Below are 14361 nucleotides of genomic sequence, written 5' to 3' on the forward strand. Positions count from 1 at the left end.
CCTACTGTGGAACAAACATGTGCAATACTTCCCTCAGACATTTCATTATAGCACCTTATAACTTTATATATATTTATAATTTATAATCTTTTTTTTATATATTTTTTTATTTATACCTATGTTACTTGTCACTTTATATTGTATGTGTACTGGAAGCTACTGTCACCAAGACAAATTCCTTGTATGCGCAAGCATACTTGGCAATAAAGCTCTTTCTGATTCTGATTCTGATTCTGTTTCTGATTATCATTTAAAAATGTATAGCCTACTTTCATTCCAGACAGTTCTAATTATAGGTTGTAACTTGCAAAGTTTAATACTGGATCAGGATCGCGAAGACTTGGTCTAGGTGTTAATATGGAAGGCCAAAAGGGCCAAAACGTGTGAAACTGTCGTGTAAACACGTAATTACATGCTGGCACATTGGAAACTATCTTGCACAAGCACAAAGAATAAACAAATCCTGTAAATTGCAGGATTAAATCTAAAATAAAAAAATGGGCAATGAACATTAATAAATAGCATACATAATTATATATATATATATTTTTTAAATTGAGAATCACTCTGATTAGAAATTTGTCTTAGGCTCAAAATATAGCCACTGAAATTCTAATGAATGTGAAAATTGAATGATTCAGGGTTTTGCACTGTCGCCCAAAGATTATAGCCTAATTAGTTTGCTTTATTTCGTGAAATATCTTATCAAAATAAATTAGCCATGTATTAGCTAGCATTATACCAGCATAATAATAATAATTATGATAATAATAAAATAGAGGATATTTCGTCGTAACATTTAAGTAGGCTACTGCAGCCAGATCATCAGCCGCCTAATACCCTGAACAAATGCAACACGATTTCCTGCACTGTGGATCGGCACATTTTCGAATGCTAACACAATGCTTTCAAAACTGATAAAAGCACATTCAAATCAGAATGATGGCAAACTCTGTTAATTTCTATTGAAATATGAAATAGAGAAAATTTACAATGAATTTAAATAATAATTATATAATTAATAATTATTCCAAACACAACTAATTGCAATCTCAGCTGAAAGCCGAGGTGTCCTATTTTAATCTCTAATAGTCTTCTTTTTTTTTTTCTTTTTTTTTTTTTAATCAGGATGGCTGCAGAATGATTTTGCTTCATTACTTGGACATATAAAAAAGAACAATTTAAATTGTTTTTGTTCAGTGTGTTACAGTCACTCAGAAGAGTTGCAACGGCAGAATCAAGGTCAGTGAGAGAGATTGAATCTCCTTCAGTATCAAATCTTCATGTCAGGTCACATCACAGACAATATCATCTCTGCAGGCAAATGGAAAATCCAGATCCAGCCCAGAACTGGGCCCTCATTAAATTATGGAATAATTAAAAAAAAAAAAAAAAGGCCTATTTGTGGAAAAAACATGTAATATTTGAGTTACATAAAAGCTTTATATTTGTTTTCTTCCTAATTGTCCTTGAAATAGTGGTCAAGAACCCCCCCCCCACCCCCACCCCCACCCCCACCCCCACCCCCACCACAAAAATGGTTTGGCCACTGATCTAAATTTGATGTTGTCATTTAATTTGAAGTTCAGTACGCTCAAAATGTCCGGTCAGCACAAGTCCGGTGCTCAGAAAAGGAAAGAAAAGAGAAGAAGAAAATAGAGGCCTGGGAGATTTTCTAAACAAATATTTTAAAAAAAAGAAACGGTGACGGTGAAGCTGGAACTAGTAAAGTCAACGTAGAGCAAGGTAAGAAATAGCACAGCAAACGCTTACGAGCATTGTCAGGAGTTTTCCTGCATTGAAATTTTTTTGGCGGTCGCCAAAGCAAATTTTTGTCCCGTCAAAGCCTTATTTGATCAGTAAGTGATGTAGAATAGAATGACTGCTGCCCACTGTCCTACAGAGTTTAGCTTCAACCCTAATCAAACACACCTGAACAAGCTAATCAAGGTCCTCAGGATTACTAGAAAATTACAGGCAGGTGATTTTTTCAGGGTTGGAGCTAAACTCTGACAGTGGCCCTCCAGGACCGAAGTTACCCATCCCTGATCTACTGTATCATTTTAAATGTTCATGTGAACTGCTGCACCTGCACAAAACTTTGTTGAATGGTGTGTCTCTTTGACTGCTGGTGTAGATGTTGGTGGTGTGACACTGTGAGTCGAGTTCTAGATTATTAACACAAAGATTGTGGCTTTGAACCTCTATTGTCTTTTAAGTTTTTGCATTTACATTGTCTATGAAATCAAAATATATGAATAATTTACCAGTGAGAGAATGAGATCATCGGTTGAAAACGTTTCAGAGCTCATGCTCCCAAATTCCCAATCATTTTATATTAACAGATTTTCTCAAACCAACTCTGACTGTACGGCCACAGAGTTCAGTGTTCACTGGAGACTCAGTTACTCTGAGATGTGAGCTGGGTCAGTCATGGGATGGATGGGTGTTTCTCTGGATTAAAGACTCAAACACTGAATCTCCTGAAGCTGCAACTAAAATAATCAGTCGTGTGAAAGTCTCTGATGGAGGAGAGTACAGATGCAGAGCAAGAAGAGAAGGATATAACACACATTACAGTAAACCAGTAGCAGTGACAATACATGGCAAGTGTTTTACCTCTCATAATGAACTCTGAAAACATTATATGAAAATGATTTATACTAAATAAACATAGAGAACAACACTTCAGTTTAACTTGATTTAGTGTTTTGTAACTGTTCGTACAATTGAAAAAACAGCATATATTATTATTTGTATCTATTTTATTATATTATTTATCACATTATTTTCAATATTTATTGTTGTCTTTATATAGAAAGACTAAAACCCAAAGTGACCATTAAACCTGATCATCATGTATTCAGAGGAAAGACAGTCACTCTCAGATGTGACATATACACTCACCTAAAGGATTATTAGGAACACCTGTTCAATTTCTCATTAATGCAATTATCTAATCAACTAATCACATGGCAGTTGCTTCAATGCATGGGTGTGGTCCTGGTCAAGACAATCTCCTGAACTCCAAACTGAATGTCAGAATGGGAAAGAAAGGTGATTTAAGCAATTTTGAGCGTGGCATGGTTGTTGGTGCCAGACGGGCCGGTCTGAGTATTTCACAATCTGCTCAGTTACTGGGATTTTCACGCACAACCATTTCTAGGGTTTACAAAGAATGGTGTGAAAAGGGAAAAACATCCAGTATGCGGCAGTCCTGTGGGCGAAAATGCCTTGTTGATGCTAGAGGTCAGAGGAGAATGGGCCAACTGATTCAAGCTGATAGAAGAGCAACTTTGACTGAAATAACCACTCGTTACAACCGAGGTATGCAGCAAGGCATTTGTGAAGCCACAACACGCACAACCTTGAGGCGGATGGGCTACAACAGCAGAAGACCCCACCGGGTACCACTCATCTCCACTACAAATAGGTAAAAAAAAGGCTACAATTTGCACGATTTCACCAAAATTGGACAGTTGAAGACTGGAAAAATGTTGCCTGGTCTGATGAGTCTCGATTTCTGTTGAGACATTCAGATGGTAGAGTCAGAATTTGGCGTAAACAGAATGAGAACATGGATCCATCGTGCCTTGTTACCACTGTGCAGGCTGGTGGTGGTGGTGTAATGGTGTGGGGGATGTTTTCTTGGCACACTTTAGGCCCCATAGTGCCAATTGGGCATCGTTTAAATGACACGGCCTACCTGAGCATTGTTTCTGACCATGTCCATCCCTTTATGACCACCATGTACCCATCCTCTGATGGCTACTTCCAGCAGGATAATGCACCATGTCACAAAGCTCGAATCATTTCAAATTGGTTTCTTGAACATGACAATGAGTTCACTGTACTAAAATGGCCCCCACAGTCACCAGATCTCAACCCAATAGAGCATCTTTGGGATGTGGTGGAACGGGAGCTTCGTGCCCTGGATGTGCATCCCACAAATCTCCATCAACTGCAAGATGCTATCCTATCAATATGGGTCAGCATTTCTAAAGAATGCTTTCAGCACCTTGTTGAATCAATGTAGAATTCCACGTAGAATTAAGGCAGTTCTGAAGGCGAAAGGGGGTCAAACACAGTATTAGTATGGTGCTCCTAATAATCCTTTAGGTGAGTCTATGCAATAATTATTCATAATAATAAAAAAATCACATTGAATATAAATATAAGTAAATATAAATATAATACAATATAAATTGTAACAATTAAACAAAAGAAGCAAAAACATCATGCAAGATGATTCAAAAATAGGTTTATTGAAACAATCCAAAAGAAAAATCCCTAAAAACCTCTCTCTCTGTGACTGACTATAACTCAAATCCACTTTCTGTTTGACTCAAGAGTGTGTGCATGTGTCCTTAAAAAAAATGTCCTTAATGATATGTATGCTTAATACACACTCAACTCCAGTGTACCTGTGTAAAGAACATGTAGGTCTAAGAAAAAACAATCAGTGTGTATCTCCCTCCAAAGCATACGCAGACACAAGTGGTTCTCTTGCTACTGGTTTAATTGAAGACTTTTCTCCATTTGAAGTAAACTCAAAGCCATATCCAGATCTTTGACTGTGCCACGTTCTTCTTCTGGGATGGTTGCCATCACACTCTCACTGTTAGAAACAAACTTGTGGAGTCTTACCCTGCCAGTGGAACAAAGTTCTCTTGATTCTTTGATAAGCTGGATAGCTTCTATCTCAGTTTGAACACTTGTCAGACCATCATCTACATAGAAATTTCTTTGAATGAAGCGTATGGTGTCTTCACTGTATTGACCATGCCCTTGTGTTGCTAGATGTTTCAGGCCAAAATTGGAACAACCAGGAGTCGAGGCAGCTCCAAACAAGTGGACCTTCATTCTGTAGATTGATGGTGTCATTTCCAGGTTGCCCTTCTCCCACCACAGAAATCGCAGGTAATCTTGATCCTCCTTTTTAACGTGGAACTGGTGGAAGATTCTTTCAATGTCACACATGACTGCGATAGAACCTTTTCGCAAGCGGCATAGGACACCTACCAATGTATTGGTCAGGTCAGGACCAGTGAGCAGATGGTCATTGAGGGATGTGTCCCGAAACTTGGCAGAACAGTCAAATACTACACGTATTTTCCCTGGTTTCTGTGGATGATAAACTCCATGATGTGGAATATACCAAACTGAACTGTTGTCAATTTCTTCCTCAGGGACCTTCTCTGCATCGCCACGTGAAATTACGTCATCACATAGAATGCCATGAATTTCACATAGTCTTCATAGTAACTCTGATCTTTCTTTAATCTCTTTTCAAGACATTTCAGACGATGTACTGCACAAGTCTTGTTATTAGGAAGTTTTGTTTTTTCCCTTTTGAATGGTAATGGTATTTCGAAGTGACCATTGTTCTTTTGTGTGATGTTTTCTCTCAAAATTGACAAGAACTTGAGATCCTCTTGGGACACAGGATCATCTTCTCCAGCTTTTTCTGAGAAGTCTGATTCAAGAACCTTTATTATCTCTGAAGGAGTAATTTCTTTAACTTTAATTCAACTCACTTAGGCCCGGTTTCACAGACATGGCTTAAGCCTAGTCCCAGACTAAACTGCCCACTTGAGCTGTCTTAACTCAAAGCGACTTGCACAGATATATATTAAAATAGTCAAAGATTTAGCCTGTTCTGGATTAAACAAAGCCGATTGCAAGAGGAAGGATTATAGCTAGTCTATGACTAAATTGAATCTTAAATTAATCCTTCAAAGAGGCAGGTTTAACTCCTGCTTAGTACTGTTTGTGAGGGAGCATGGAATATTTGGAATATCTAAATGAAAACCAACATGCACAACAGAGGCCAGCCAGAGTACTTGTGGATAGGAGTGATCCATTACATTACTTTGATGACACAGCTTTTCAAGACCGCTTTCGTATGTCCAAGGAAAATGCAGTGGAGATAATATCTTTGCTTGAGCCTAGACTTTCCTGTCTGTCTCTGAGAGGAAGGCCTTTACCCATTTCTCTCCAAGTTCTGCTCACACTGAGGTTTTTTGCGTCCGGGACCTTTCACCGTGAAACTGGTGATTTGTGTGGTGCCAGTGAAGCAACTGTGTGTAGAATAGTTCACAAAGTCAGCAGAGCCATTTGTGAACTGAGGAGTCTTTACATAAAGTTTCCTGATGCTGCTGACCAAGCCAAATATAAAGTGCAATTCTATGAATATGGGCACTTCCCAGGTGTCATTGGCTGTATAGATGGATGTCATGTTCCTGTCAAGTGTCCATCAACCCCTGATGCTGAGGAGTACAGGAACCGTAAGAACTGGTTTTCTATCAACGTTCAGGGTGTATGCACACCTAATTTAGAGTTTTCAAACATTGTTGCGCGCTGGAAAGGTTCAACTCACGATTCAAGGATTTTTGTCAACTCTTCATTATGTGCTCAGTTTCAGAGTGGACAGTATAGTGGACTTCTACTTGGTGACAGTGGATATGGTCAGAGTAACTTTTTATTCACTCCATACATAAATCCCACAACAGCTGAGCAGCAAAGATACAACAGAGCTCATATCCGAACAAGAGGCATGGTTGAACGCATGTTTGGAATATGGAAAAATCGATTCCAGTGTTTACGTAATACACTTCGCTTCAGGCCAAGGAGATGCTGCAAGGTCATCATTGCTACAGCGGTGCTGCACAACTACCTGAAGCAGCGCTGCTGTCCTGATCCTCCAATGGAAGATGACGATGAAGCAGATGTGCCCATGACTGAGGCAGCCAGTGACCAACGAGGACTTGCACACAGAGTTGCTTTCACATTGCAGCACTTCAGCTAGATGAGATGTATTTCAATATGGAATGTATTCATTATGCCTTATTTTGCCTTGATAATTTTTGTTCTGTACAAAATTAAAATAGTGTGCAGCAAAATTAAAAAAAATTACTAAACCAATACTGGTTGAAAATGTAGTTTGTGGTTGTTTAAATACACTCAGTCATGAATATCTAAATGACAAAAGGTTTATTTTTGTTTTTATTGTTTATACATCATATTGTTCACCATGGCTGGTAATCACAATTGCCTCCTTACTGTATCGTTTTTGGATCATACCTCTTTCTTCCAACTTCATATCCAATTCAACCTGTAGAATTCTCATTTTCATTTCATGTTCTTCGTTCAGATATTTCATTTTTTCCTCATGAAATTCTCTGGCTAACTTTTCATGGATGGTCATCTTGCTTGTTCTCTGCTGAAAGGTGGTGGCAGCATCTTTTCTCAGGGATGCAGGAGCAGATGTGGAAGGCACACACTCACTGTGCTCTGGCTTTTCCAACCCGTTCAGATTCCTTTCTTCTGTGGGGAAAAACAGAGGCACAAATAAATTCACATGATCCTTACAATGAAAGAAGAATAAAAATTGACAGAGTGGAATATATGTACCAAAGGAAGAAATCAATTTCTTTCTAACATACCATTTGTGCTCAGATCTTCATCTGAACTGTTCAAGTGATCATCATCTGGTATACCATCCAGAGGTTGCTGGTGCTGTATTATTCCAGACAGCAAGTCACTCAATTCATCAGTTTTGTCTTTATTTGGTGGTCCACCACCAGTAGTAAATCGCTGTCTTCTGATCTCTGCATTCTGTCGTTTTAAAGCCAGTTTAAGGTTCTTCCACAGAGTCTATACAGGCAAAAATCATTCATTATAAATTGTCCCAAAAATATGAATATGAGAAATGAGCAATGATAATAATGAAGAAATCTCACCTGAAGTTGTTGTATTGTTCTTGTGGTTGCATTTTCATTTGCATTAAATTCATTGCAAATTGCATTCCAAGCACTCCTTTTCTTTTGCTCACTAGCAGTAGTGTGGATTTTACTTTCAATAACTGGATGGTTGGTCAAAATTTGTTTCAGTAGTGTTTTTTCATACTCACTGAAGTTTTTGGAACGAATTCTTTTTGCATCTGCCATTGCTTTGTGTCAAAATGTACACCGATAATAATGTTTTCTGGTCCATTCCAGGTTTTTATGAGCACCATCAGCCCAACGGCATGTGCTTATACTCAACTTAATCAGGCCTATCCCAGGTGTTTTCATTTAAGCTTACTTAATTTACTCCAGGACTCTGTAGTCTCAGACTAACTAAGCTTATTTTAAGCCACGTTCATGAAAGGTACTTAAATGCCCCAGTTTAACTAGTACACATTAAGGCCTACTCCTGGCTTATGCTAAGCCATGTCTGTGAAACCGGGCCATAGTGTCATGATCCCGGTATTCTCTCCTGTCTCTGTCTCCCCCTTGTGACCTTTTGTTTCCTTGATTCATTCATCATCACACTGACACACCCACTACTCACACACACGCTCTCCCTTCATTCACACACACCTCGCCCAGACACACCCACTTACTATTACGCTCATTCGTTCTCCGCCAGCTGTTTTCCATCATTCTTCTCATTACTCTATCTATCTTCTCACCTGCTACTACTTTCTTCTAATTAGCGTTCCTACTTCTAGTACCCCTTTTTCCCCTTTTCCTCTGCCAGATTATTGCCAATGTTAACGTACGTTACGGAGCTTACCTGCTACCTGCTCTGCTCTGCTCTGCTCTGCTCTGCTCTGGTCTGGTCTGGTCTGGTCTGGTCTGGAAGCTACACGCTGCCTGTGCTGTTTAATGCTGAAGCTTTTCTCTGCCCAGCTTCTCTGCATCTGACGACGAGAGACGGACCCCGAGCCCAATATTAATTCGCTGCTGCTGTATGCTGAGTACCTTTGCAGGAACCTTTCCTCAGTTTGATTATAAAGAGACTTTTTCTGTTCATCTGATTATCTGCAACAAGAGACATTCTGTTTGTCAGCTCAACGCAGCTTGCTTTATTTTCATTAAAGAACTGTTAATCCTGAATTGCACTTGGGTCCTAATTCCAGAACGTGTTCCGTGACACATAGTGTAATTCAGTTTTGAGATTGACAGAAGATTCCATATCTGGTATCATTTGCCTTACTACTATGCGATGACTGATTCCGATAGCGTCGCCATAGTCTACATAGCAGAGGTGGGAGTAAGTCACTAAATGCAAGTCTCAAGTCAAGTCCAAGTCTTAACATTGCAAGTCCAAGTCAAGTCATTCTATTGTAAGGGTCAAGTCATACTCTTTGTCAAGTCGCAACTTAGTCATCAAGTCATACCAAGTCACATACAGGCTCGTTTTACAAATTTTTTTAACTCTGGGACTTTTATTACTTATTTAGACACAGAGGGCTGATGGGTTACAAAAATAAACAAATTAACTTGTGTGTAATAAATAAAATATCGTTAAGAAGCACTTTAAATGCTCTAAAATAAAAATAAATTAAATGAACACAAGTAAACAAGAATTAATAAAACTTTTCCCATCTTGTGCTAACCCTACATATAGTTATTTTGCTGTGATGTCCCCTATGAAAGTGTAAACTAAACAAAAACATTCAAAATTTCAATTTAATCCAATTAGGCCAACCTGAACACGCTTAAAAAGAACTAAGAACATATATCTGGGAATTTCATATTATTGTAAGTTTTTCAAACAGTAGAATGTGCTGATGTTCCCTTCTCAGGAGGAGTCAGAACTACAGCTGTTAAACTGGATCATTTCTATCTATGAATACCCTGATGTATCTGTGTAAACATGGAGTGAACATTGTCACATGCCCCCATCTCAACATATAGTAATAATACCTATAAGTGTCCAGGGATGCAAACACATGTGGTCAAAAAAGAGAGAGGTTATCGAAGCCCTCGCCCCGCGGCAAATTTCCAGATACTTACATAATTGTGATGAATTTAATCCTTTTTAAGTTATTATTTTGCAGTATAAGATTACAGTTAACACCTTTAAATATTACATAAATGTATTATGTATTTTTATTAAACTTAATGAGTAAATCAGCAGCAAAAAGTAATTCTTGAAAAAATCTGCACAGTAATTTTATAAAAACTAAACATGTTAATAAAAACAAATTACTATTAGTACTCTTATAAAATTCAATCAGGCAATCATACATTTCACAATTTTATATTTATATATTAATGTCAAGAATTCAGAAGTGTATATATTTATATAGCCTACACTACACAGAAATAATATACAATTAAATTATGCTTATTTTAAATGTATTGAGCAGGCTAGGTATAAAAAAATATAGGCTTTTAATAATCTTTCAGTGCGGAAAACCATGATAATATGAAACGCTTCAAAACAGAGCGCACAATGGGTCTCATTCATGAAACACGAGCAGAACGAATTTTTGTGTAAATCGTGTGTAAAGTGGTTCTGGCGTAAATTTTCGGATTCATTAAAATGTTCGTATTTCCCAAATGTTAGTTGGTACGAAAGAAATCTACACCTGCTCCCAGCCACGCGTAAATAGTACGTTTAACATCCGAACGTTTTGCTCATTAATAAACTGCATTTTAATTCAACGTAATCGGGTACATATTTACACAGCATTTTGAAAAAGTATTATATATAGTAATTACATACGGTTTTTCTTTTTACTTGTATTACGAGAGCCAGTAATAGCATCTGCAAACGGAACACAAGTCCACAAGTTTTTTTTATTTTTTTATATTCAAGCTGTTTTTTTTTTTTTTTTTTTTTTTACAAGTCCGCAAGTTACAAGTGTTGCAGTCAAGCTTCATGTCGAACCATTTTCTTTTCACTTCTGGGACTGTTCGATTAAAAGATGAAACTCCATTAACTGCATCTGTAATATGCTGCCAAGCATTTTTACCTAAAGCATGTAGCCTATTACCTAAAAAAATCCTTTTTTTTTAGGACCTGATACGCCACTATGTACGCTTGAAAATAAAATGTGGCGTTTTGAATGAACTTCTGATAATAAAACTTCAATTTCTGCATCTGAGAAATTTCTCTTCTTCATTCGCTTTTTTTTTTTTTTTCTTCCAAAATTATACATGTAATAATACAATAGCATTCGCTTTTGAGAAGACATGTTGAAATCCTTCGTTTCGTGTCATAATATGATGCCCATATATAGCTGTCAGTCGGTTTTAATTGGCGGGATTTATGGTAATTGAGAATGAGCGTGCACGCGCGTCCCATTTACGAGTGATTGGAATTCATTAACCCACACACACATTTCACTATCAAATCTGACGTTTACGAAGTATTTGTGAATCAGGAGAAGAATTTTCGGGAATGTCTCTTTACGCGCAAATCACTCACATATTTACTCGTATATTTACGAATGTTTCATGAATGAGACCCAATGCGCGTATGCGCATCGCGGGCGCAGAATGATGTGCTCAAAGCTATTTTTTACAGTCTATGGCTCAAAGCAACATGGAGTCACAGTACCCCTTTTCCACCAACAAGAACCGGGTGCTGGTTCAGAGCCAGAGCCAAAGCTGGTTCAGAGTTGGTTCGACTGACGAGCTTACTAAGAACCGGTTTGCCTTTCCACCGGCTAGAGAGCCACAACAGAGCCAGATCTTACGTCACTGTATACGTCTCATGTTGCCCAGCAACCGCTAGTGCGGTAGCGCCAAACACAAACACGTCAGGCTTGTTCGAGATGCATCGGCTTCTCGCAGATCGATCGCCGCATGACATCAAAGCACTGCGATAGCGATCTAAAAGCACAAGGAGTCGTATGCTCTCCAAACACTCCCGCAGCTCCGATCGGTCCTCGCCGCTCCGATGCATCTCGAACAAGCCATCAACAATAACGGACGTTGCAATACTATGGATGCTCATGGGTTTGCAAAAATACATCGGAATCCAACGCGTTCGTGCAGCTCGCCGTAACTTACATAGACGGATATTATAATCGAGCTGCTATTAGCTCGACTAGCTGCTATTTAAAAATGGCGGTCACAAGTTTCTATTCGTCTTGTTGGTCACGGTAACCCCGCCCCCAGCCCCTGACGCAAGCGGTTCTTTCTTGGCTCCGTTCTAGACCCTGCAATGATTTGGTGCTACTTAAGAACCAGTTTTACTGGTTCGGAGCTGGTGCTTTGGCGGTGGAAAAACAAAGAACCGATTTGAAACTAGGCTCTGGCTCCGAACCAGCACCAGCTCTGCCTTGGTGGAAAAGGGGTGTGCAGCGCTGCACTGCACAAGTGCGCATTTAAAAGTTCACGGCACAAAGCGAAGAAATGTCGAGCGCACAAATCCTAGTGTATATCTGTCCAACAGTTTATTGATCATTTGTTTCACAGTTTTAAATTCCAGTTATTGTGCGTTTGATGCCGATTCATAGTCCTTGTGATGTGTGTGATCTAACAAGCACACGGTAGTGAGTCGTTAAAAACAGCAACAAACTCCAACAAAATAAAGTCATTTTATGCAAATCCACAGCCTTTTATATACAGATCATGCATTATAATGTGAATATATCATATTGGAGAGAGTTTTACCGTGCATCCAACCGGAAGAGGCGCGTGCGCTGTTTGAATACTGAATGAAGAGTGACTGACAGCCGCAGAGGAGGGAAAGGGCGTTTCTTCAACTAGGGGCACTTTTAGGCTTGTGAAGTTGAATTAAAAAAAACTTGTTCAAAAGTCACGTAACACAGTCTCATAAGTTTAAATAATTTGTCTAGTTTTAAGGTCTGTAAGAGGACAAACTTAGATTACAAGAGAAATTGTTAATATTTAAAAAATTTTCCGACCTGCAATGAACAAATGTCATTTCCACCACATCTCTATATACAGCTGTTATTTAAAAACAGAATAACTTATGCCACTCAAGAATTGTCTAAGATCATTTTTGTAACTAGTTTTATCAGTTTTTCCACAATGTACAATAATTATACATTTGTCAATTAGATACATTAACTGCCCTAAGGACCAAATGGTGAACTGTACACCTGTCACACTCTGAAATTTAATATTGGTTTGGGCAAGAGCTTATTAGAAAAAAAAATAACTTGAATTTTTATATTAAGTAGAGCATGATCTTGTAAATTGTGGATACATTTTTAATGTGTGATGAGAACTTTTTAAATGTTTTTAAAAAATGTGTGTGGTGATGGAAATGACAGGGTGGTGGTGGAAATGACAATGAATTAACGTTAGAGAAACAGTAATATTTAGAGAAATATTTATTTGAAAAACTCTTAAACTCATCACACTCAGTAAACTCAATTCACAAAGTCAATCTACTCTTACAATCTATATCAATTGTACTTTGTAATCATAAATGTCATTTCTGTAGTTTTTTGTTAAAAAATGGAAGATAGCTTCACTGATCAGCTTTGAATTAATACTCAGCATTTCATGCATGCAAAATACTCTTATTTAACTTACATTTTTTTACTTTTTAAAAACACCCTTGAAGGTACAGCATGTTTCCACCACATGCTGTCATTTCCACCACAGAGGGCAGTGTGGTGGAAATGACGTTCCTGTAGTTTTTTGTGAAAAAATGGAAGATAGCTTCACTGATTAGCTTTGAATTAATACTTAGCATTTCATGCATGTAAAATACTCTTATTTAACTTAAAATTTTTAACTTTTTAAAAACACCCTTGAAGGTACAGCATGTTTGGAAATGACGTAGAATAAATATATTAACTGATCAAGCAATATTTACCTTGATTTTTCTTATTTTGTTCTTGATGAAAATTTAAAATTGCCTCCATGTCCAACATGTGCTCTGATGTCTCTGAACATTTCCATAGAAACCACCTAAACAATCTTTCACACAAACTTTTTAAAGGGACATTACAGTGTTGTGGTGGAAATGACACCAATACTGTGCGACAGCTATATTTTGTATAAAAAGTAATATTGATGGTGGTCTCACATTAAATAATGTATTTTAATTATTTTACTAGTGCTTAATTTAGGTATATTAATAGTTACCAGAATAAGTCATACTTTTAAACTGTATTTTCATTGTTGAAGTTAAAAAGTCTGGGTGTGCGACAAGGATAAAACAGTGATTTTGACACCTATAAGGAGGCTGAAAAGTATGAAAAAATCATAATAGAAAGGTAGTAAAAAGTTTTTAAGGAGGTTTTATTGTTAGTTTGAAAAAGAAAGAGGATTTTGTCCAAAATTGTATGTATTTTTAAAAATATGACCAAAGTACATAAAAGTGCCCATAGTCTAAGAATCACCCGAAAACGAGTTTCCGTAAAAAATTTTTTTTTAAAAATCACAATAATTGAAAAAAAAATAATTCCACAAGTCATTTCAAGCAAATAGGCACAAGTCCGAGTCAAGTCAAAAGTCACAAGGAGCAAGTCTAAAGTCAAGTCGAGTCTTTTCAGAGATCTAGACTAGTCAAGTAAGTCTCAAGTCCAGAAAATTGCGATTCGAGTCTGACTCGAGTCAAGTCATATGACTCGAGTCTCCCACCTCTGCTACATAGGGA

General features: G+C 37.7%; 3 protein-coding genes across 3 annotated transcripts in view; 2 read left to right on the top strand and 1 right to left on the bottom strand.

The window, feature by feature from the left end:
- The window catches only part of LOC311081249 (uncharacterized protein), a 228645-nt gene that overhangs the window by 156451 nt on the left and 57833 nt on the right, over nt 1-14361 (top strand). Inside the window, 3 exon segments of the mRNA XM_084111695.1 lie at nt 1129-1242; nt 2346-2606; nt 4801-4920. Coding sequence (XP_083967821.1) covers nt 1129-1242; nt 2346-2606; nt 4801-4920 — 495 coding nt within the window.
- LOC311066879 (putative nuclease HARBI1) lies at nt 4939-7170 on the top strand. Its single transcript, XM_084088294.1, has one exon. It carries the CDS (start codon nt 5783-5785, stop codon nt 6806-6808), a length of 1026 nt encoding a protein of 341 aa, XP_083944420.1. The 5' UTR covers nt 4939-5782; the 3' UTR covers nt 6809-7170.
- Nucleotides 6964-9930, bottom strand: LOC311097368 (uncharacterized protein; the record flags this gene model as incomplete). The annotated part of the gene is made up of 4 exons (XM_084136982.1): nt 7743-9930; nt 7446-7656; nt 7084-7326; nt 6964-6977 (listed from the first exon to the last, which is right to left on the bottom strand). Exons 1-4 carry the CDS (start codon nt 7947-7949, stop codon nt 6964-6966), a joined length of 675 nt encoding a protein of 224 aa, XP_083993108.1. The 5' UTR covers nt 7950-9930.

The sequence above is a fragment of the Abramis brama genome, assembly GCF_963993115.1.
Source record: "Abramis brama genome assembly, chromosome: 1".
Classification (NCBI taxonomy): Eukaryota; Metazoa; Chordata; class Actinopteri; order Cypriniformes; family Leuciscidae; genus Abramis; species Abramis brama.